This window comes from Hyaena hyaena, unplaced genomic scaffold (genome assembly GCF_003009895.1).
Source record: "Hyaena hyaena isolate Hyena2069 unplaced genomic scaffold, ASM300989v1 scaffold_177, whole genome shotgun sequence".
Classification (NCBI taxonomy): Eukaryota; Metazoa; Chordata; class Mammalia; order Carnivora; family Hyaenidae; genus Hyaena; species Hyaena hyaena.
Window position 1 is genome coordinate 1,840,209 of NW_024080810.1, and position 25,475 is coordinate 1,865,683.

The window sequence follows — 25,475 nt, forward strand, 5'->3', positions numbered from 1 at the left end:
GCTGCTAATACAGTGGCAAACAGGACATTTCTTAGATTAGTTTTCCAGAGTTATGATGAGCTAGCACCAGCTAATTGGTCTTTCACTCCCAGGCCCAGTTCATCTTATAACCAGAAGTGTCTACCACGGAACAAAGTTTTCTCTGTGCTTGTTATCTAAGCAAATTTAGATAAATTAAGCTTCAACTCTCACAGGCAGAACAACAAGGGGGGCTTATGCAGACAGTAACTTATACATAATACTTCGATTATATCCATATGTGCTGTCATTTGTGTGCATGTGACTGTATCTTCATAAGCCTAAGCTTAAAGAAGGCAGCCACTATGTCTTTTTATTATGTCATTATTTTCCAGTGTCTAGCAAAGTGGTTGACATAATAAGTATAGATAAATGTTCTCTGGATGAATACAAATACAAACAGCTAAACATTTGACGAATGCCTGTTTACTCCATGAATAGTTATTTGCCTCTTGTGTAAAATAAGAATAATAGTATTGCTCTGTATAACAGTCTCAGTCACTAAACATGAGAATCAGGTAAGGTAACTGAAATTAAAATAATTTGTGTTCTACAAAGTATTATAAAAGAGAGAACTTTATTGAGAAGACTATTGAAAGAGACCAGCTTTCAAATAATGGGCCTCTAAAAAGGATTCACACAAAAAATTCCCTGAGTCCACTACTGGGTAGAGTCATAGTCTGAGAAATAAAATTGAGGGTTCTCATAGTTACAAGATTAAAAAATAGACTTTAGTGAATTCACTTTAATTCACTTGAAGTCTATATTTGGATTTTATCTTGTTCCTTCATTTTGCTTGTCTACCACTGTAAACCAGACACTTAAGATATACCTTCAGAGGACGTCAAGTTCTCAAAAGATTCAAAATTAAACACTTTAGAAGTATTTATGTAAATAATAAATTATCTAAATTTGTTACATAACATGTATTCAGTTAGGTAGTTTTTCCAACTCTGATGGTTACTTCCAGTTCCTGAAAACTCTTCAACAAGGATTGCTTCACATAGTAAGAAGAGGTATATGTGTTAAAGCCTCTGCACAGGGCCTTGGCCAGGTCACTAACTCACTAAAGTATGAACTCAGACCAGATTCTTGGTTTCTTTAAGTAAACCATACTTTCTCTAACATTTTAATTTTTATAACTTAAATCTATCACTTTCCAATTATAAGTCCACTTCAAGCTGAAAAAAAAACCACATAACTCTACTTTATCATGTTGGCAAGTCTTGTTCACATAAACCATTCTAAGAAACGTTCCTATGTTGACTGTCCAGCAAAAAAATAGGGTGGTTGATATCAATAAACTAATCATACACATTAATCAAAGTAATTTAATACTTGCCAAGTTTTCACCTGACTTTGTTTAAACAAATACTAAAATGTCTTGAAGAAATCTCTCTCCTTCCCTCTCTCTGTTTCTCTTATTCACACACACACATGCATCATTTATATGGTTGTATTCTTTATCTGTATCAGCTTTCTTCTTGCATCTGAAAATCAAAACTCTTCTCTGTTATTTCACTCTAACATTCAGGAATAAGGATACTTTATGGATTAGGAGAATGTGGGGGCAAATGTGTCTGTTTTCAGCCTCCAGTCTCTGAGCTAAGGATCTCCCACCACCTGCTGCTTCCTACACTCCAAAACTCCTGCTCCAGCAGCTAGCTTTACTGGGAGGAGAGGAGAAAACTGGAAGGGAGGGGAAGAAGGTTGGTGCGAGCAAGAGGCGGGAATGAGGAATGGGAGGCAGGAGAAGGCGTGGCCCAGCTCGGCCGGCAGGATAAATACTCAGAACTGGGTGCGGGGTGTAGAGAGAGAACTCCGGAGGAACGCCTGAGCCGAACAGCACCGAGGACAGCTCCTGGCAGCGCCCGCCCCCGTCTTCCTCCGCAGCCCAGATCTTTCACACACACACACACCCTGAGGTTCTTGCTTGCCCCATACTCGCACGGACACGCACACACACACACACACACACACACACACACACACACTCATACACGCAGACACACACTCGGCTGTACAATGGCAGAATCCCACCTGCAATCATCTCTGATCACAGCCTCACAGTTTTTCGAGATCTGGCTTCATTTCGACGCAGACGGTGATTATCTTCTCTCTTTTTAACTGTTTGAGGACCCCTTGTTCTTGCCCTTTTCCATCTTCCCTCTCCCCTCAGCCTCCTGATCCTGTTATCGCTCGTTTTTTTCCTTCTTCTCCCACCTCCCTAATCTTGTCTTTCCGGCTGGCTGCCACGCCATCAACTTGAAAGTTTATGTATTTTTTTCTGTTATCCCAAAACCTTAAACTTTTTTTCCTCTCCAAGAATGTTATTAGTGGAAGGAGGGGGGAGGAGAGAAGTGAGGGAACGAGAAGATATTGGGGGACACTGCACCCCAAAGTTTCTATGGCTGCACTTAACACCCCTATCATCCTCCTTCGCCCTCAGTGGGTCTAAACTTTGACACTCAGAGGGCAGGGCTGCCGCGTCTATATCCTTTCAGGGTTAATCAATGTAGAGGCAAAAGAGAGCCTTGCGAGGTGACCAGACAATAGCTGCCATGGAAATTGAAAAGGAATGAAACTCAGAATGAGATGTCTGATACCTGGGTGCCTCTTTGTCTTTGCAGGAAGTGGTTATCTGGAAGGAAAGGAGCTGCAGAACTTGATTCAGGAGCTCCAGCAAGCACGGAAGAAAGCTGGATTGGTAGGTTTAAGTTTGCAATGGAGGAAAAAGACCTTCAACCTTTAAAATATAAATATTCTAGAGTTTTCATAATGAGCCACTGAGATCAAGTGATTTCCAGGACATGTAGACTGGGGGGGGGGGGGGATGTAGATTTATTGACTGAGAAAGGAGAGAAAAAGCCCCTTTCCCGATTGTGTACGGGGAAGATGAGATGAGGGGTGCGGAGTGGGGGGTGTTGGAAGGAGAGAGAACGAAATCCCCTAAAGGAAAAAAAAAACCTTATACTCTGAAATCAGAGCTTTTAAAATATAGATTCTATACTTGTACTTGCTTTAATAATGCTTAAAAGAAAAATGTGGGTGCGTGAGCTCTTTTAGCAGATCACCACCTCTTTGATTGAGTTCTACTAGGTAATTTTTAACTTCTCTTTTTAACTCCATGAGAAATGGGGGGTAGAAATACATTTCTGCCCCTTGGTGGTCAGGAAACAGATCTGCAGATTATGGATCTCTTGTTCCAGTGCCACTTATTGTTGATGTGATTGGACAGATAAGAAAAGGCTCTGTCTTGAGTTTTCTCACTGGGGGAAAGTTGGACACTTGCAACATAATAATGAGCAAGAATTTAACAAGAAAGGTATTCATTTGAGTTGAGAGGGAGAAACCCAAAAGTCAGAGATGTAAAAAGTAAAACAAGTTTAAGAATTTAATGTATTTTTAAAAAAGGCAAAGTTATACTCTGATGGGAAACAATTAATGGGGTCTTGAAAACAAGCTCTATCTGTTATTTGAGCCATTAGGTAATTAAGTAAAATGACAGTTCTTTAATCATGAATGACTTCCTTTGGGTATAAATATACCTGTTAAGAAAAGATGTTGTCAGCATAAAAATAAAATATACCCAGCTTTAGAACATAGAGGAAATGATTATACAGAGGAAAATAGGATAAGAATTTTACTAATGTAGTGGGATTTATGTAAGACTACATTTCCAAAGATTGTGTTGGATTTGGGCTAGTTAGATGTTAATGATCTTTGGCTTTTAACTACTGGCTAGAAAGAGATTTTACATTACAGATTACATACATCTTTTATGTCTTTAGACTAAAACATAGATGTGTGTGATTCTTTAGCAGATAAACACCTTAAGCATTGATATATATATATATTCTCATTTATATATCTTATATATAGATAAGTGACTAATAGAACTGCCTTTTTTTCTATATAAATTGAAAGTTGTGCTCTACACAACGTATTCAAAAGACTGTCAGAGGACTCTAAAATGTATTGTAATGTATTACAAAACTATCAATTGCTAGAACATGGACCAAATTAACACTCTGGGAATTGTTTTACCCAGATTTAATATGATATGAACATGAAAGTATGATAAAATGGAATCAAATAAAATAGAAAATGTTTAATATACTCTCCCTCTACACCCTTCCTTCCTTGTATATTACCATATATAGATTCATGCAATAACATCATAGCTCTATATATCTTTGACTAATAAAGCAAACACAATTCCTTCTCTTATTTAAAAATATATATTTAAAATCTGGTGGAAAAATGTTACTTGCTATAAAATTTTGAAATAAAACATTGTAAGATGCTTCCAGCAGCTAAATGATACTTTAATTTTTCTAGAAATAATTTTAATATTGTGAATTATTTTCAATTTAGAAATTCAAATATTTAAAAACTATAGTTTTTCAGATATTTCTTTTCCTCTTCCCATTTTTATTTGCACTTTTTTTTTGGTAAACAAATAACTTCATGTTGGAGTTCTAAAGATTTTAAAGTTTTTTCTACTACTAGCCTCCAATTTTAGAACATTGGAAATGCTATTTATTAGATATTAATCCAAACATAACAGACTTGAGCACAGGTACAAGATTATATCAAGTTGCTTAATATTTTGATTATTGAATAGTTTTCTGGGTTATATATATAGGCTTTGGATAGTTAAAATCTAAATTGAAATCTGGGTCGAAAAGTTCACGTACTAGTCAAATATTTCACTATACTACTGACCCCATTGTAGCAAACCTTTTACATATTTCTTCTCTCTTTAGGATATAAAGACCAACCTTAAAAACCAAGTTTCTTTTCATTTCTGTCCACAAGATAACAAATTTCATTGTTATTAACAGAAACATTGTTTGGCTTCCCAGATTAATAATGTGAAATTTTAAAAATTTCACTAATATTAACTATAAGTGAATATAACATTAATGAAATATAACAACCCAAAATATGTTCAAAACTACTCTCTTACACTAAACACAGTATTTAGTCTTTAAATTTGCATTACTTTTTATAAAGGTTTATTTTATTGTCATTGTCATTACATCTTGCACTGTTTAAAACATAGATTTTTGACATAATGACAACCCAAGAAGCTCACAAACTAAATGTAAAGTCTGCTAATTGGGGCACCAGGGTGGCTCAATCGACTAAGTGTCCAATTTCGGCTCAGGTCATGATCTCATGTTTCGTGGGTTCGAGCTCTGCATCGGGCTCTGTGCTGACAGCTCAGAGCCTGGAGCCTTCTTTGGATTCTGTGCCTCCCTCTTTCTCTGCCCCATCCCTGATCATGCTCTGTCTCTCTCTTTGTTTCTTTCTCAAAAATAAATAAACATTAAAAATAAAAAGAGTCTGGTAGGTAAACTAGTGGTACTATACAATTTTAAGATTTAAAATCAAATGCTTTAGTTTTTCCTTCAGGCATGTGCAGGAAACATAACTGATAGTCCCACAGTTGCAAGAAGTAAATACTTTCATTTTCTTACAGTTGTTGCTGTAATCAAATTTAATAAATGCAAATTACAATTAACCCATAGAAGAGTTTTGTTTTAAAGATTACATTATAATTAAATTGCTTGATTACTATTTGTTACCTCAGTTCTAAAGATACTCACTTTAATTCAAAAAGGATTCTATAACAACTAATAGTAATGATATTTAGCCTCAATATAACTCTTAAACCGTATTAACCTACCTATTCCTAAAGCAAACTCATGTGATAGATAATAGCACCATTTTGTTAGTTACAGCAAAAACTGAGACCTTAATATACTCTCCCAAGGACATAGAATAGGCCATTAGTAAAGGCTGACCTATTTTAAACAGGCTTCAGTTAATGCAATGGGGCTATTTAAAACAGGCTATGTTGGAGACCCAAGGGTATAAATCCAACTTCCTGAATACTAGTTCTATATTCAGATCATTGGTTTACAGTTCATGGCCCTAAAGCCTGTCAATATGTGAAGAGATTATGTAAGCAATAGATTAGAAAAAAATAATTCAAATGAGATCCAAACATTCATTTTGTCACTCTTAAACATGTCTTCTTATACTAAAATACATGGGAGAGAAAACATCTCAGAAAAAAATGGAAACAAGGAAACCCTGGAAAATGCTCCCTAAGTTATTCTTGGAAGCAAATATCCTAAACATATAACCAATGGTTTATAATAAGGTCATGAATATTGTCTGTCTCTAATGAAAGAATAAATTGGTCAAGTCATTTTTTTATCTGACTTTTTTAAATTTTTTCAATTTATTTAATCAATAAACGCCACTTCTGTGTTGGAAACACAGAATACCCTGGAAACACTGAAGAGTGACAATGTGAGTCACTCTTTAACATTCACATTTTTTGTTTGTCCAAACTGGAAATCCCTATTATTACTTTTCATGGATAAAACATGTTGAAATAAGGGAAATGTTACAGGGCAATTAGTTGCAGCAATATAAAAGAACCTTTCTTGAAGCAAGCAATGTTTAAAGTACACTACCAGTGATCCTTATATTTGAATTCACCAACAGTTATGAACTGAATAAGTCTGACTATATTTTCAAAGTATAGCATATTCTCAAAACCAGTAATAGAAAAATAATTCAGTGATTGAATCAGAATAATCATCCTAACCCTTTCATTTGAAACCAGTAAATAGTGTGTATCAGTTATGTCTTTAATTTTCATGAGAATAATTAAATGGCATGCATAATTCTAAATGGCTTCCATTCCAGTTTTTCTTTGCATAAATCATTAACACCATCACAAGCATAACTGGTATTTTATTTAAATAAACTTCTTACATACTTTTATACAATTTTAGGAGTTGTCACCGGAGATGAAAAGCTTTGTGGATCAGTATGGTCAGAGAGAGGATGGAAAAATAGGAATTGTAGAGGTAAGGAACTTATGCATGTTTCTGATCTACTTTAATAAGTGAGCTTCATTTTGTAGTTGTAACCAACTCAAACATGATGTGGCAAGACCAATTTCGAGAGGATTATTTTATCTAAGTAATATATGCTTTTCTGTTCAAAAATGTAAAATCAAAAATGCTCAAAAATGTGGGGGGCCTAGGTGTCTCAGTCAATTAAGTGTCTGACTCTTGATTTTGGCTCAGGTCATGATCTCACAGTTGTAGGATCAAGCGCCACACTCAGAATGGAGCCCGCTTCAGACTCTCTCTCTCTCTCTCTCTCTCTCTCTCTCTCTCCCCCCCCACCTCTCTGTCTATCTCTCTCCTTCTCTCTACACTCCTTATCTACTCATGCTCTCTCTAAAAATTAAAAGAAATTAAATTCTCAGAAATGAGAGAGAACCTAGAGTTTGCCTAATCCGGAGCCTAAATTTAATACGTTATGAAACCAAGACATGGAGAGGTGAAATGATTTGCCTTTGGTCATGCACCTATTTGCTGGCATAGATACAGTTAGAAGCCCAGGTCCAGACTTTTGGATGTGTCCCTCTGCCATTGTATTACCCTGCCTCACTTGGATAAAACACCGAGTACATTGTTTAACAGTATTTCTTATTTAATAGTGTAAAATTTTGTATTAAAATGTGAAGTGATATATTTGCAATCCCTATGACGATGGCAAAAGGCTGCATCCTGGTTCCTGAAATTCTATTTTAGATTGGCAATTGACCTTAGAAAAACATAAGAACTAAACTAAAATTAGTATTTTATGATATGTTATAGGTGAGGGTTTCTCTTGAGTCTCTAAAAGTATAGCTGTGGGTGTCAAATCTTATCTTCTGATGATGACTATTCCTGTGGGGGACAAATCTTTTTTTATGAATCAGGAAGCAAAACTTTGATTATGCCTTGATTCTTCAGTATTCTCAGATTTTTGGAAGAGCTGTTGCTTCACTTGTACTTTTTGAAACTTAGATGTCTCAGCTACTTTATCTCTGCAACCTTTTAGAGAAATTGAGTGGACAGCTTTGTCCAGAAAAATTAATAAAGTCATATTTTAAAATATGCCATATCAAAAGTATAATATTATTATAATATCCTTAGTGGATTAGTTGTGATATACTCTGGCTGTCAATAGCATGTAGTCATAATTTACCTTTGATTCAGAGAATTAACCTGGTTTTCAAATAATTGATCATATAGGACACCTGTCATGTCAATGTGAAATACTTATTTTTAAGCAGGTACTACAAATGGAGTTAAGGAAGGACACACTATTATTATCTTTGTAATTAAAATACTTCCCTGGAGCATACACTCTCCCCTTTGACTATGTGTAACTCATTACTATATAAATAGATAAATTAACAGTACTGGGACTTACAGATTGACATAGAGGCCAACTAATCAAGATATGAAATCATTGAGGACAAGAAAATAACATAAATGAGATGAGGTAAGTCTATTTAAAACTAGTTGGAAAATCTAAAATAAGTGAAATTATAGATGTGACTATTTCAGAGTTTGACATATTTTATAATTCCAGTAGAGGAAGGACCATCATCTTATATTTAACATATTTCACCTTGAAGGACTCCAATGGTCTCAGGTACTTATTTTATTTAATATCTTCAGTTTTAGTAGATTAAACAGTATTCTAAAAAGTCATGGATCCAATTCATATGTATTTTACAGTTTTTAAAAGACTAGATGAATCTGTTTTGAATCCAGGTTTTACTATTTATGATACAATCACTTAAGAATTATAATTTGAAGTCCTATTTGAATGAGAGGCTGAGGGTCACTGGCAGACTCATTGTCCTGGAGGTATGAGGAAAGAAATTTCTCCAGAAGTTTGAGATAAGAAACTATTATAGAAAGGAAAGGTTGTATGTGTGAGAAAAGATAGTTAACAGAAGAGGATAAAGAAGTTAAGGAAGGCTGAAATAAAAAATTGAGGAACTTTTACAGCCATCACAATAAGAAAATTTACATTCATATGACAATATACAATTTCTAAACAAATATATTCTCTCATTTGATCCTCATAACAAAATTAAGTAAGCCTAAATACAATATGAGGCTCTATTGTTATAGTTGGGGAACTGAGACTTCAATAGAATTTGACTAATGTTAAGGGAAAAAAAACAGGAAATAAATGAGAGGACAGCCAGAACCCAGCCATATTCTTCTAAACTACTTGGCCTTTTTTTTTCTTTAATGAATAAATGATCTGTGCAGTTTCTGCATTAAAAGAAAATAGTTTCAATTTTCAGTAGGTTGATTGCTTATGACAAGGCTCTATGTTTAGCCCAATTGAACAAGATGCACAAAGTATAGAGAAGTTATCGGGCCAAAGCACTTGACACTTGATTTGGGCGAAACTTTCAGATCAGCTGAAGCAGAATAAGTGTAAGGAGAAAAACTTTCTGATAAATTCTTATGTGTCTCACTTAACTATTCCAGGACACAGAATTTTTTGCTGAATGCGACTCCTGGGAATAACTTGACCAAAACCCTCATTTTAAGGATGAAGAAACTGAAATCCAGAAAGGTTAAATGACGTACCCCAGGTCCCACTGGCAGGAAGGGACAGCAACTATAGACAAGCCTAGATGGGACTCTGATTTCAGAATTCTTTTCATTAACCTGAGTTCTCAGCCCTGGTGCAAGAGGAGGGGGGGTAGTGGTGATTAGTTGAAAAGAGGAGAATTCTAGAATGGAGAACAGAAAGAGTGCTCGCTGCAGGAGTTCATAGGCATGTCGGTCTAAGGTGGGTAAGTAGGAGTGAATAAAGAGAGGTTCTGAAAATCTTTGGAAAAAAGAAATTGAAAGTTACAGATTACATGTAGAGAACAGGGTTAGGAAGATTAGAGAATGCCCACATTTATAACATGCCCTCTAGTGTCACTAGGAAGTTGTATAAAATGAAGTTCATCTTTTCTTTCTTCAACTTGACATATATTGCTTGTTAAGAAATCATATATATAATATGGGACACAAATACACAAACCCTAGCCAGGAATGGGAAACCCTGTTTTCCAAAATTTATAACAATCTACCTACTCATATTAAGATACTGTTACTTTAGTGCTCAAAGGGAAAAGAGACTGGACTTGCCTATATATTTAATAGGTGTATTCATGGGCTCATCAAAATCTAATCAAAGTAAGCCAAATGATATTCATGTGGTAGTCTCCTTTCCTGTTGGAAATGGGCTAAAGTGATTTGGCTTTAATAGAATATGTTGCTGAAAAGATCCGAAAATATAGTGATTGATTTTGAAAGTTCTGTCCTTAAGGGCACTGACCTTGCCAACAACATGCTTTTCCTATCTAGAAATATGTAAAATGAAGGGTAATAAAGAGATATCTTTCTTCTGAACTTTTCAATTTCAGGTCTTTAAACATATTTTAAATTTCACGCAAATATAGAGATTGTTAATATGAACTGAAAACAGGAGCACTGAAATTCTGAGAAAATTTAACAAATACCATGACAGTCAAAAAATGTTCTAAATTTATTCAGACTAATAACTCTATTTCAGAGAAGACTGATTAAAATAATTAAAAAGGAAGGCTGGGTGATTCAGCAGATAATGTGAACATCAGAGAAGAAATTTCTAGTAAGTATAGATATTTCCCTTAGATGGATATCAAATCTGTAAGCTTTTCACCTGACCCCTCGGGCAACATGTGAGAATCTACCATCCTCTCCAGTTTTATTCTATCTATTTGTCCAGGTCAGTACATCCACTGAAAAAAATAGATCTAAAAGTTATTTTAATCCTAAAACTGTAACAACCCTCCCAGGGAAGCAGACACTTCTGTAGACTTTCCCTCTTTTCTTCCACTGTGAGATTTGGGCATATAAGCTTAGCTCTAGCGAATGTAATTTTTCATGGCAGACTACTTTTCCATCTCAGAATTTGGGGAAACGATGGACAATAACATCAGATTTAAAACTTCCCTCTTGGATACATGTTTTTAAATGGTTAGGAAAATGTTTTTGATTGAAGATTTTAACAGAGGGTGATGAAGGTCACAGATGAAGGCCTCAAACGTCGAGAAAGTCAGACTATCTGATTTCCAACCTGGTTCAAACTATAAACGGTCTGATAGCAGTTCATCTATCCACTCTGCTTCTGTTTCTTTGTCTGTAAAGAAGGACAGTAGACGAGGATCAGCATCAAATGTGAGAAAGCGTGCCAGGCAAATAGACCAACTCTGGCACCCTGTAAAAGCTTAATAGATTTGCTATAATTATTTTTTTAAAAACTGAAAATCTACACCATTCCTCTGAATGCCAAGCCCTTTCCCCACTTCTTTTATAAGTTTTCATATTCAAATTGTTAAACTCAACTAGTCTTAAATTTTTATGAGGTTATTTACCTTCCAAATTTCCTGGAATCACAAAATTGCCTATTTCTCTTGTTCCCAAATGAAAGAAGTGGATTCTTTGTTAATATGTGCTGAAAGAGGTTAACATGTACCATAAATGTCTTTAAGAGTTAAGAATTATGCCTCATATGTGCTTTGACTTATTTAGCTCAAGCATTTATGTTTCTAGTGAAAATTGCCCTTCGTGTGTGTTCTCCTTGCACCTAATACTTACCTTTAGCATTATATCTCCTTTTCTGAAATTGTGGGGGAAATGTTTGAAATTATCTTCCTCCCTATAAGGTTCTAACCAGCAGTGACTCTGAATTCTCAGCACCCAGTGCAGTGCCTAATAGGCTCTGAATCACAACTACATGAGCTAGGGTAAGGAATTTCAACCTACTCCAAAACGTAAGGCAAGGGTTCTAAATTATGCCTAGGAATAAAAGAAAGATGTAAAAACCCCTGTGACATTGTTCGGTTCTCTGGGAAGCAGATCTAAGTTGAAATTAGCAATTTAAGAAAGTTTATTCAGAAATGCTCTCGAACTCTTGAATGCTGACAAAAACTGAGGACTGATGGATGTTGGGGGGGATGGGCATGGAGGAGGGCACTTGTGGGGATGAGCACTGGGTGTTATGTGGAAACCAATTTGACAATAAACTATTTGTAAAAAAAAAAAAAAAAAAAAGAAGAAGAAAGAAAGAAAGAAATGCTCTTGAGACCATTACCTGTTGAAAAGAAATGAAAAGAACAGGACGGGGCAGAGGGAGACTAAGGGCTGTGATACTGTCTCAACAGAGGCTTCAGCTGATGCAACAGATGTCCCAGATGTCCCAAATTGTGTCCAGGGCTCTGGCGTTTTGTCTTGTTTTGTTTTGTTTTTTATCTCCACGTGGATCAGTTGTAAGACACAGTCTCCTTGGCAAGGCAGTTCTCTTCGGCCTAGATTATCCCCCAAAGGCACCCCCAAAGGTTCTCCCAAAGTAACACTCTCAGCATCTAAAGGGAGCCCTGGGTGGAATATCACAATATCATCCCAATCTCTATCCACAATTCAGTAATAAGTTATTTGAATTATCTCTAAAGGAAATTTCTATTTATTCACAGCCTTTGCTGACAGTAGACCATAGTCAATGGCCTTCATTCATAGGTTCAGTAAGATATTTACTGAAATGTTTGCAGGTTCTGGGAAAAGAAACAGTAAATAAGACAAAGACACCATCCTCATAATAGTCTGCATATGTCTAGGGGAGATAGGCAAACAAACTTTTCCTTCCCGACTCTCAGTGACAAGTAACCAATTCTCACAACTGAAGGTCTGAGGGTTTCTGGTCACAACTGTCTTCCTTCTATTAATTACCTTGCTATTATTCTTCACCCTCTTTTCCAACCCACAGCAAAGTTTTGAGAGTTCATTTAAAAAGCAGGCAGGTAGCCCAAAGATCAAGAAATTACCAATAACCTTGGAACAGACTGTACTGAATACTTCCATGACCCAGAGTGACTTAGCAAATCTGAGAATAAAGCAGCCTTACTTGGCACCTTCAACAAAAGACCTCTCATACTTTGTATGCTCGTAGACATCAGAACTGGAGAGTTACTGCACCCAGCTCTGAAATTTGAACACTGATTCACTGTGTATTGATGGAAGCATCAATAGCAGGACCATTATACTGCAAAACACACCTTAAAAAAAATGATTTCTTTGTGTTCACTATAGCTACATCCTATTCAAGTGTATTCATGGTGTCTCTTTTATAAAAATGTTTAATGTTTATTTTCAAGAAAGAGGGGCAGAGTACAAGTCGGGGAGGGACAGACAGAGAGGGAGACACAGAATCCGAAGCATGCTCCAGGCTTTGAGCTGTCAGCACAGAGCCTGACATGGGGCTCGAATTGAGCCCATTGTGGGGCTTGAACTCACGAACCACAAGATCCTGACCTGAGGCAAAGCCGGACTCTCAACTGACCAAGCTACCCTCACTGCATCTCTTTTAATGGCTAGCTTGTCTTATTATAATCTTTTACATGTTTAAGACTCCTTTTTAATGTCTATAAAAAAGGATGGCTCTATATTCAGTTTAACATTAGCAGTTCAAATTAATGGATTGAATATATTACATTTAGTTACAATCTGTATTTTTTAAATAATGAATCCAAGTAGGACCAAAATAGCATGGCAAAATAAATATACACTTACACTAGATATGGAGAATAATTTTTACCATCTCTGTATCTGACATTCTAGAGACCTCTACACTTAATGAAAGTTATATGAACTTTAATTTTTGAAACAAAGATGGTTAAAGTGTTACCTTATTTTACATTTAGTAAGTGCTTACTAGTTCATTTTTTTATTTTTTTCTGTTTTCATGAATTTGGAGGATTTTAACAAGTGTAATTTTTTCAGAAAAATTATTTTTTATTCAAAATACTGTTATTAAAAATATAAGCAATGTAGAAAACTGCAATGAAGACAGTAAAAACAAATACTATAAATTATGTTAAGTAGGTATTTTTAATGAAGTGAAATTATCAATCAACGTACAGGCATTTATGTCAGGCATATAACATGCTAAGCACACACTGGGCATTCAGGCGATGAAGACAAAGAATGGTCTTTTCCCTTCTGAAATGGATGGTCCAACCACTTACAAAGTAGTATCTGACAAATTATATACCAATAAATAAAAGAATTGGCATTAGCTATTTCCTATTTCCTAAATGAATGCTTATGTTAACATACAAGTATACTAGTGACTTTTGTTTCAAAATAAAACATTTTCTGAGTCATTTTAACATTCTAGTAAGATATTTGGCCCTGTTCCTTAGTTTCACCTGCATACAATGGTGTCTATAAATTGAATGGATCTAGCTTGAGGTATCATTTTAAAGACCTAAAAGCAAGTTAAAGGACATACTATACGGGCATAAAAAAGCAGATACTACTTGCATATAAGTTGGAATGATAAATTTTATATTAAATTTTATTTTTTAATATACCTCAGTGGATGAAAATTTTTAAAGGAGGGGTTTGGGGAGATAGTCTTTCCTATAATTTGGTGGGAATTTTGGAACTTATACTGAAGTTAAGCTGATCCATTCCACAGGTTCTTGGCCTAAAATCCAGGGATGAGGGTCCATGCCTGAATTTCAAAGGATTCATCAACTTCTAGAAATTAGGTGAAATATACTATGTGAGGGTTGATTCTTTAATGGTGTAGATGTAATGATTCTACAAGATTATCAAAGTCATTTTGAATCCAGTACATTTAAGGACGTTAGTTTCTACTTCAATTCCTTATTGTAGTGATGAGAGTACTAAGTTCCAGAGGTGGCTGAGGAAGTTGCTGGGAACCACAGCTAATTAGCAACAGAGCCAGGAATAGAACCCATGCCTGCAGTGAGGCCATAAATCCAGCTCACCCTCCCTGCATGCAATATCTAGATATATTATATTCATTCTAAAATGGGATCTGGAGCCCTTTTATCTTATAAAAAAAAAAAAGGGGGGGTGAGCAAGAGAACTGAAGTTATGAAATGAGATCTAAGGAGGCAGGTCATAGTGTCGAAATGGAGATCATAAACCCAGGCCCTGGATTCCAACAGTGGACATCCTCTTGGCTGAAACCAACAGTTTATGAACAGATTTTCCTTATTGCTATTCAATTTTCCCTGTTCATCTTGAGTTGTCTTACCACCTCTATTTCCACTGCCTTGTAAGTGTCTTCACTTTATCTTCCTTGCATCTCTCAGGCTTTCTCCTCAGACCCAGGAATGCATTGCTTCCCTTCCTTCCTTTCTGCTACATTCACAGTTCTCATAGTTTCTTTCCTTCTACATGGCATGTATGTCCCCACATTGACATGCATGGACACCACACTGTATGCACCCTGAGAGGAGCAAGACTGCTCTGAGGCGCAGAAGAGTGAATGCTGTATTGAATCTGCTCAGATAAGGGATGAGCAGACGAGCAGTGGTCCAGGCAGCCCTATCTGAGCTTCCTAGGTGCACACGGGCCAGCCAGCCAGCCAGCCATGCAAGGCCACCCAAGCATTGGGAAAGACACCGGCTCTCTGTAGGAACAAAGCATCTGCAAGGAAAGATCATTCCTAACGTTATTCCTATCCTGGTTTTCTAAGCAATAAAACTGCTTGTAATCAATATGTTCAAGAAAAACTAAGCAGGAAGTAATGACAGAGGCTGCTTTCCTTACGACAACTTTCCACAACTTTTTCAGTTGGCCCATGTGTTACCGACAGAAGAGAACTTCCTGCTGCTCTTCCGATGCCAGCAGCTGAAGTCCTGTGAGGAATTCATGAAGGTAAAACAGAACTCTGTCAGTGAGTGACATCTTCAGAAAGCTACTTAACGTAGGAAAATTGGTGACTTTTTTAAAAAATGTGTTTGGTTTTCCTTATCCCAAATTCCTTACAGACTTGGAGAAAATATGATACTGATCACAGTGGCTTCATAGAAACAGAGGAGCTTAAGGTAAGCAAATAAAACGGTGTGCAAAGTTTTCTTTTTCCTTTTAAATACAGTTACGAACCCTGTAACATTTTAAAAAGCCTCCCACAAAGCAACTAATGTTGAGCAATGGCACACGTTCACCCACTCTTCCACATTGTTAATGAAGTACCAGATTAAAAAGAGACTTTGAGTACTTCTTCAGATTCTGCTCAACAATGCAAAAAAAAAAAAATAGCATTTCTTGTGTTATAAACAAATTGTTATACTAGACAGACAGATATAACAGTATGCTAAGCCAAATAAGATACTCCTTTTCATTGAAATTTGCCATTTTATTTTGTAAATGAAACAAGTAATATAAATAGATTTCTCTCTCAAGAGAAAGACCAAGAAACAATGATTGGACACATACTATATATTATGCACATTATTTTATCTAATCTTCATGTGAGTTCTGAAGTTAGTACTATTCTCACGAGGAAAGAGATAAAAAGAAGTTTAGTGATGTACTAAGATGACACAGAAGAAGACACAGGGCTGCGGTGTTTAAAGCCAGACTCCTCTGCCTCCAAGTTCCCTAGACATTCCATTCCATCTTCTGTTTCTCAACAAGAACAAGAAAGTCCTAGCCTAATCAAACTTCTGAAAAGTTGCAACTTTGAAAGTGAGTTTAGGAATTTATGTCTCACAAATGTACACAGGAGCTGGTAGGGGAGGAAGAAGATACAAAGGAGGCGGTAAAGAGATCTAAAAATCAAGTTATTCTGTGTGATTTTTTCACCTTTTAAATGGGGTTATAATACCTTCCTCTCAGATTTATCATGAAGCACAAGTAAAATTTTGCACGTGAAAGATTTTGTGACATTCACAAGGCACAATAAATTACATTATTCACGAACTCAGTAATTTACTAGTCTTTCAGACGTATGACAACATCTTCCTCTCATTTCCTTAAATTGACCCTAGTACTTCTCAGTCCAGAAGACCCTATTTTGTCTATCTTTGGGAAATAGAATAACTAAAAGGGAGGCAAATTAATACATACTGAGCACCTGTGTGGTGCTCAATACTGTGTGGCTGGTATAGTACTAAGCACTTGAAATGAATTTTGACATTTAATCCTCACAGAAAACTTGCGAGGCAGGTATTATCATTCCCACCATACAGAGAAGCTAAATTTACAGAGATTAGATAATTTTTCAAAGTTATCTAGCTGCTTATGAAAAGAATCTACGATCTGATAACCTAATGTTTTTTCCCCCACGACACTGCATGCTTCCAAGCTTCAGTCATCAAGAGCTACCTCTCCTGCTGTCCTGTGTGGAGATAGGAATATCAAACACCATTTCATTGTCATGGTTTAACATGGTTTAAGTCACATACAGTTGTTTTCTTAAGGTTTTTATTTTGGTTTATGCTGAGATGGGGGAGAGGCAGAGAGAAAGAGAGAGAGAATTCCAAGCAGACTCCACATGGAAAGCACAGAGCCCAACATGGGGTTTGAACTCACGAACCCTGAGATCATGACCTGAGCCGAAATCAAGAATCAGATGCTTAATTGACTGAGCCACCCAGGAGTCCCATTCACATACAGCTTTCGAGATGGAACTAGGATGTTTGTACCACTGTAAAATTGCTAAAACACATTCAACAGCAGCTTCTTGGAAATACAAACATTTTAAATGTGAAAACAAGGTCTTTTATACAAACTTGCAGCACAACAACCTAGAGCTCACAAGGTGACAGTTAAGCTACTGTGTTTTTACTCTGTAGGACCAAAAAACTAATTCTTTTCAAGTTCATAATGAAAACCTTAGCTCATTTCCAATACTGACCTTCTTCGTTCTACATTTTATTCTCAGAAAGAGATTCTAAATAGAAGTCCTCCTCTCTGGGGAATTTTAAAGATAAGTTGGCATTCTTTTTTAATGGATCTTTCAAGAAAGCTAATTTTAAGATCCATAATAGAGTAAAACATCACTTGCTCTCAGACACGACTTTGAATCTCAGCGTCCCGAGGTTTCTCCCAGGCTATTTTTGTGACCACCATTTTAGTCTCTGATGAGGCTTTTTAACCCAATTAATCTCTGACAAAAGACTCATAAGGCTCAAAAATAAAATTCACCCCCAATAGATAGCTTTGAATTTTCCATGCTTCACTTTGGATTTGAAGTGGAATGTTTGAAATGAAAATAAATTTAATCAGACCAAGAAAAAGGTCTCTTTTCTCAAAAAGAGTGAAGTTAAATCAGCCCAGCAGAACTGGTACATTTGGGAAGAAGAAAAACCGCTATGGAACCAAAGAAACCCAATCCTTCAATAATATCCACGCACAGTATTTGCTCAGTGTTGCATAATTGCATTAATTCATTTTCTGAAAAAAATAAAGGAGTTGCAAATGAACAGCACTAGGCAAAAAGATTATCATACGCCTAAGTGCTAACACTTTTATGCGGCTTACGTAAAGCTTTATATTTCTTTTTTTTTTAAATTAAACTCACTCCTAAACTCCAGCTGTCAAATTAATAATCATCTTTTTTCATCCTTCCCACAATAATCTCTATTTTAATATGATTCATATATCCTTCAAGAATTAGATAACATCATCTGTGGCCAACTGTTTTAGTCTGAACAGCCAGCAGAAGCACTCTCGTCAAGGTGCCTGGGATTGCATCAAGCCAAATAACTGACTGGCCCTTCGGTGAAACGAGCTTCCTAGTGGTCAAAAGCTGATATGAAAATTCAGATTGTGAGGGCATAAAATGCACTTGAAATTAAAGGTGGTTCTCCACCTGGCTTACTAAGAATTTTCACTCATGTTTCAAAGGCATAGAGAGGGGCCCTTGTGTTTCTTACAGAAGAGTCATATGCGCCCATGTGAAGATATCATTATGTAGAAATGCATCTACTGGGCTGGCTGGTGCACAAGTTTGTACTCAGATTCCTACACCAGGCACAACCCAGAGTCTCATTTAATTGAAGTCATAAAAGCAGTGCAACACAGACTATAACAGATAAGGCAGATATACCTGTCAAAGGCAGCAGCATCACTGGGATGCCAAGTGAACCATGTAGGATAATGTCCCTTCTAAGGTCTTCTCCTTGCCCAGTTCTACCCTCAGAAAGAGGCCTTCTTGCATTCCTGGGATGTTCTATTTCAGGGCAGCCTGAAATGGAAGCAGACTGTAGGTTACTGATGACATTTATCTGAGCATTCTTTGTCTTAACAGAACTTTCTAAAGGACCTGCTGGAAAAAGCAAACAAGACTGTTGATGATACAAAACTAGCTGAGTATACAGACCTGATGGTAAGACTGATCTTGGAGAGACTGCAACCCAGAACCTATGAAATGTAACTATGTTCTTGTTAATTTCCAAGGCCATGGAGGATGAATGAAATAAACCATGGTATGGGCATCACATGCATATAGGTATCATTTCACTTGAAAAGTGAAATACTTCAGGATGTTTACACTTTGCAAGGCTGAGTGAGTGCTGTCATCATTGGCTTTACACTTGTATTCAACACATGAGTATTTCCTTTCTTATGGAGTTAGGCAATTTTATAGATAAAATATCTATAAAACATCATTTTTCCTACAAAGCCAGTATAACAATATCACCAAATTATATAATTTATACATATGTACATTATATTGCAGATATATAAATTGGATCAATAAAACATTTGTTATAGAGGTTCTAAATCAATTTTTATCATGACTCATGAAATCATAAATTTTGTTAGAGTTTAAACAGAACTTCTAGCAACTTTATTCATTGAGCAACTAAAAAAATGGGTATTTTCTCCTTGTTTTGTTATTTTGGGATACTCTCTTGATGCTTTGAGTGAGATGTTCCAAATGTACCCTGAGCCTGATGCTATGATAAATAGTATAACCAAGACCTCTTAGAGAATATTGATAACAGAGCAAAGAAAGTTGCTTTACACATAGGCCCTTAATGTTTTAGGAATGAACACATTTATGAAGTTCTAGGTAGAATAATCCAGTGCCCATGAAGTTCATTAATTTCAAGTGCGTAGTTTCCTCATTTTGACATACAGCATTAAAACTTTTGAGGAAAATTCTTTGCCAAACTGATTAAGCTATGGGCCAATATTTTGGTAACATCTTCATTAATTTTTGAGATTCAGGCAAAATTTTACATTATCCAAATCAGTACATATACATGCTTTAAGTACTGTAAATGTACAGTAAATTCTTACAGACTTAAATTAAAAACACATAAAATATATAGTATAAAGTATATATTATTATAATATTATATATGAATATAATTATATTATATTACAAAGTATATATAATAAAAAGTATGTTAGATTAGATTGATAAAGGAGTTAGACTTTTTAGCTACCTTGGAAAACTGTCTTATAAAATATTTGATTATATTTGATATAATGGAGGCTTACTTTCAGCCTGTCTGCCTACTTTTATGTAGGGAAAAGAAAAACCACTAGAACTTTACTATTGTCTTACTCACTATGATATTTATGATATTATAAAGTGGGACTAATCTTTAATTTCAAAACAATTAAAAATTTTCATTGCAAGGAAGTATCCTCTATAATCCACTTGTCATAACATTAGCATACAAATGTGTCACAGTGGACAGATCTAAGATCTGAATAATTCCGGGAAATGGACAATAACCTACATTTATCAATTTTCTGTGTTGTGCCAGTCTTATGGGATGTCTATTTAAAGTAAAGACTCCTTTCCAGGTAGAAATGTGAAGCAGTCTTATAAAAAACCAGATGGGAGTTTTCCCCTGTTGGATTGGCCTGGCATATCTGATTCAATGTCATAAACCAGTTCAAATCTGAGAGGCAAATTAACCCAGAACTAATTAAAATTTAAATATATATGCTGAGAAATATTCCCCTGTGGACACTAAATTGTGTGATCAGGCCCAGTGTCTTGATAGACCGTTTGACAATATTAGAATTTATGGTCAATAGATTATAAAATGTGTCAGTATCAGACCCTGAAAAAAAATCTGCCTCCTAAGAAGGACTTTTAGAACATCTGAAACATAGACTGTTCTTTTTCTCCCTAAAAAGACTTTGCTAAACCTATATCCATTATGACCCTGATAACATTCCTTTCTTTAAAAACAAAATAATGTTGCTTTATCACATATGTAATGTGCAAACTTTATATATTTTACACATTTCATGTATAGTTCTTCCATGTAATATAGTACAGCAGTATTTGCTACTTTCTAACATGAATGTTTCCTGAATAAGGGTAGGAGTGTATTTATACATGGATGTGTCTTGGTATATGATGTGCATATAAGTGCAATGAGGTAGTATCTAGTATCCAAGGGTAAATAAAACAATTGAAAATTACACAAAAACTATTCTCTAAGAATTGATTCATACTGTCTGTTGCTTCTGTTTATACATGTATGCTCTAAAAGCACAAAGCATATGTTTATCCTCTAAAAGAAGGAAACAAATATTTATTTTCATATCATTCTTTGGAGAGTTTTAGAGTGTACTATATATTGCCAGACATATTCTATCTCACATTTTGATACGTACACATATCTGCAAGAAAAAATAAATGATGGTATTCTAGAATCTAGCTAAGATCACTATTGCTCTGTTTGACTATTCTACGTTGTCCTGATATACTCTGGCAATTGACCCAACTTGTAGAACTAAAACTTTGCACTCAAAGTTTAATAAGAGCTGGTTTCTAGAATTTACTGCCTATATAAGTAATTGATAACTCAAAGTGCTTTACTTTTCATTTTCTTCTCCTCCCTGTAATAAATCATTCTTTAATGGCTACAATAATAATATTCTGTCTTTCAGCTGAAATTATTTGATTCGAATAATGATGGGAAGCTGGAATTAACTGAGATGGCCAGGTAAGTTTAGGAAATACACAGATATTATAATAAGTTGATCCTTGTCTTGAAAATCTAATCTATTAATATTTCTCTCTCAAAAGGTTACTACCAGTACAGGAGAATTTTCTTCTTAAATTTCAGGTATTTCTCTTTCCCCTACTGTAAATATTATTTTCCTTGAAAAGTTAGACTGTGGGAGATTTACCAAGGGAAACACAATGAAATATAATAGTAGCATTTTAACCTTTGCTCTCTTCTCTATCATCCAGGGGATCAAAATGTGTGGGAAAGAGTTCAATAAAGCTTTTGAGTTATATGATCAGGTAAAAGTTCATTCTTATCTATAATTTGATTGTTTAGGAGAGTTTGTAAAACGCTCACTTCAGTGAAAAAATCTCAAACTAAAGGTCCATATTAAAAGTAACAGGAGCTATTAAAATTACTCAGCCAATTCATTCTTGTCACAGGAAATGTATGTCCTATGTCTAATGTGTGTCCCAATTAGATGAATCTTGAGTCAAATCCCATGCTATAATTTATCTATTCTGAGGCTTTGAATAAGACACCAAACTCCTCTGAACCTCAGTTTCCTCATTTTTAAACAGGAGATAATAATACCTACTTTACAGGGTGGAATGAGGATTAAGTTACTTGAAAATATGCAGCAGAATCCTCCCCATCATGTAATAGTTGGTAACATCATGTGTGTGAGGAAAGTTTGTTAATAATGTCAATAGTTAACATCTTTTATTTTCTCCTAATTTCTCTACTTTTGCACCAAATCCAACTTCTGTGGGCTCTAGCATACCTCTGCCACTACCTGGTGTGACATCAGCCTAGTCACATAGTCTCCCCAGGTCTCAGGGTCCTCATTCACATGAACCTATTTATGGTCACTTAATGACTTCAACAGGAGGTGATATTGTTAACATAAAGTGGAAATGTTAAATATGAAAGTACTTTGAAAGGTTCAAAGCATTTTATAAATGTAAGGTGTTGAATGAGAGGCAATTCACAAGTATTTGGGACCTCTGGAGCAACTAAGAATTTTGAGGGTCTGACATGAAGACGTTGGGATACCTCTCAATGGACTAGGGAGATTTCTGAGGATTTCAATGGTTTCTGTTTTATTACATCCCCCATTATTGTTCAGTTGGTTGTATACTGGTTTATTTCTGCTCCCTCAGGATGGCAATGGATACATAGATGAAAATGAACTGGATGCTTTACTGAAGGATCTGTGTGAGAAGAATAAACAGGTATTTTGTTACCATGCCACTTACTTTTTAGGCAGACAATAAGGATCCATCCACCACACATCCATTTTTGGAAGTCTGTTTTAAAGATTTATAGCGCAGCAGCAGCAGAATTCAATTCTTTTTTTTTTTTTTTTAATATTTTTATTTATTTCCAGGAGAGAGAGAGACAGCGTGAGCAGGGGAGGGTCAGAGAGAGAGGGAGTCACAGACTGAAACAGGCTCCAGGCTCAGAGCTGGCAGTCAGCACAGAGCCCGACGTGGGGCTCGAACCCACGAACCGCGAGATCATGACCTAAGCGAAAGTCGGACGCTTAACCGACTAAACCACCCAGGCGCCCCAGCAGAATTCAATTCTTAACCCTGATTTGGCACTGGCCTAAATCAGTGTTACTGTGACAAATAGATTTTAAAACAACCTTGTGATTCTTCACGTTAGTGTAAGAATTCAGTCCAGCTCTTAATGGACTGATACAGCAAGCAGTTTTCATCCTTTGTTTTATCACTTGACAGTGGTTAATTAACTTCCATATTTAACTGGATAACAATGCCGCCTATGTTCTATACAGGATCTGGATATTAATAATATTCCAACATACAAGAAGAGCATAATGGCTTTATCAGATGGAGGAAAGCTGTACCGAACGGATCTTGCTCTCATTCTCTGTGCTGGAGACAACTAGAGTCAATGACCATGACCACTTACTAGCGATACATTGTATCTAAAAAATAACTGTGCACTATAAGGGAGTAGGCTGTATTTTCTTTTGTATCTGTAAATTTAACTGCATATAGCTAATTACCCAGGATGTGTGGCACATTCTTTTCAGCTTGTTTCTACACTGTTTGTAATGCATAGTTTTTGTAACTACATGATTGGAAAAGAAAGTCTTAGGCTCAGGCCAGCCAACTGGGGAAAAAAAAAATAACCGAACAGATTCTTGCTTTCACAAATATAGTTGAACAAGATTTCCCTAAAAATTCCACTAGGATTAATCTCAAAAATTCTAGTCTCTGATGTATAAATGCACATTTGTCACTGAATAGGAGAATTATACCTAACAAGTTACCATTTCAGATAATCATAGGTTTGTCCCACAAAATAGTCTTAAGCTGTATTTCCAATTATTAGGAGGAATGTGCTTTTGCATCTAAAATACCAAACTATCAATCAATAGCTAGGTATTTGTGGCTCTATGAGGTTAACAGTCTCACTAGACAAGACTTAGTTAATTAATCAACAACACATCTACTGCTTGAATCCATACCAAGCTACTGGTTCAAGTTAATTTGATGACAAGGAAGGGTAGCACCAGATGAAACATAAATCTGATTCTACATCTGTATTTCCAACAAGCCTACTGTCAGAGTATGACCTTAACCCATTTTCTAAATTGTTCTCACGTGTTGCAAATTATAATTATTCTAGTCAACTGCTGTTTCTATGTCATATTGTGTGATCTCTGATTAAATCATATATGCCGAGTATCCTGGTGTCTACTTTGCATACTTCCTGGATTTTCTTTCAATGTAGGACTGTCCATTCCCCACCAAGGGTATCTGCTGCCTCTGAAAATGTTTTTTTCTAGCTGTAACTACTCTATTTTTTACTATATAATTAAATTTTAATGTAAAATTCATAGCACCCTGATTGTTGAATGTTATATCATCAAGAATTTTGTGTATTCTGTGAATTCTCTATATTTCATATTGAGATCAGCATTCAAAATAGTTTTATTTCTATCTGCAAATAGTTTCAAATGAGTTAAAAATAATATCTGAAGAGAAATACTAATGTAATCATTTATCTTACTTAGCAAAGGAGATTCTAAAACATTCTTTTGACCTCCATCCAAGTCACTTTCATGTATTTGTAGCTAGAATATCCTATACTGGTTACACTTGACATGTAATGGTTGGTTATTTCTGATTCTTTGATTGTGAAGCCGAGAGCTGAGTTATGTGTCTTTATGAAATTTACAGACTTACCGCCAAAGAATTAATAGTTCTAGATCAGTTTAAATGTCCCCAATTCTATAAATTCAACACTACTTTTCTCAATTCATAGGAATCACAACAAAATAAAAGTGAGGTATCTCTTTCCTCCAAGGATGAACAGAAAATAGATCTGTCAAAAAATAAAATTTATCAAGATAATGTATTAGATTGGCTTTGCTTCTAGTGTGTAAATGGAAGCACTGACCTTAGGTTGAATTTAATGACTAAGAATAAAGAGGAAAATAACTCATCCTTGTATTTTTGTTTCTTCCTCAAAAAGTCAGTTGACATGTAACTGGTAATCAATCGACGTGGAAATGGAGGATGCTGAAGTTATTAAGGCCTAAGAAATCTAAATAAATGTAAATCTGCCTAATGTGGTGAATTACTGTATGCCTTATGAAGAGAAGCCTCCGACATTAAGATTTATAAACAAATCCCAAAAAATCCAAATATCCCAACTCACATAAACAAACAGTTCTTTGTGAAAGATTTTTTCCGAAGGAATAGGAATACACAGACTTTCTTACATTCATCTGTTCACAACATTTGAA

At 35.6% G+C, this 25,475-nt stretch overlaps 1 protein-coding gene across 1 annotated transcript; it reads left to right on the forward strand.

Moving 5' to 3' along the window:
* Positions 1–1,843: 1,843 nt before the first annotated feature.
* CALB1 (calbindin 1) lies at positions 1,844–25,171 on the forward strand. The gene is made up of 11 exons (XM_039240564.1): positions 1,844–2,122; positions 2,649–2,725; positions 6,837–6,911; positions 15,552–15,635; positions 15,749–15,805; positions 19,015–19,092; positions 21,630–21,685; positions 21,769–21,808; positions 21,937–21,990; positions 22,855–22,926; positions 23,493–25,171. The coding sequence occupies exons 1-11, from the start codon at positions 2,044–2,046 to the stop codon at positions 23,604–23,606; spliced, it is 786 nt and encodes a 261-aa protein (XP_039096495.1). The 5' UTR covers positions 1,844–2,043; the 3' UTR covers positions 23,607–25,171.
* Positions 25,172–25,475: the final 304 nt, after the last annotated feature.

What these genes read in the sequence shown, in the direction of transcription:
- CALB1 (XM_039240564.1), top strand. Translation starts at nt 2,044, where the DNA reads ATGGCAGAATCCCACCTGCAATCATCTCTGATCACAGCCTCACAGTTT. An exon ending in GCTTCATTTCGACGCAGACG is followed by an intron (nt 2,123 to 2,648) that starts GTGATTATCTTC and finishes TTGTCTTTGCAG; the next exon opens with GAAGTGGTTATCTGGAAGGA. An exon ending in CACGGAAGAAAGCTGGATTG is followed by an intron (nt 2,726 to 6,836) that starts GTAGGTTTAAGT and finishes ATACAATTTTAG; the next exon opens with GAGTTGTCACCGGAGATGAA.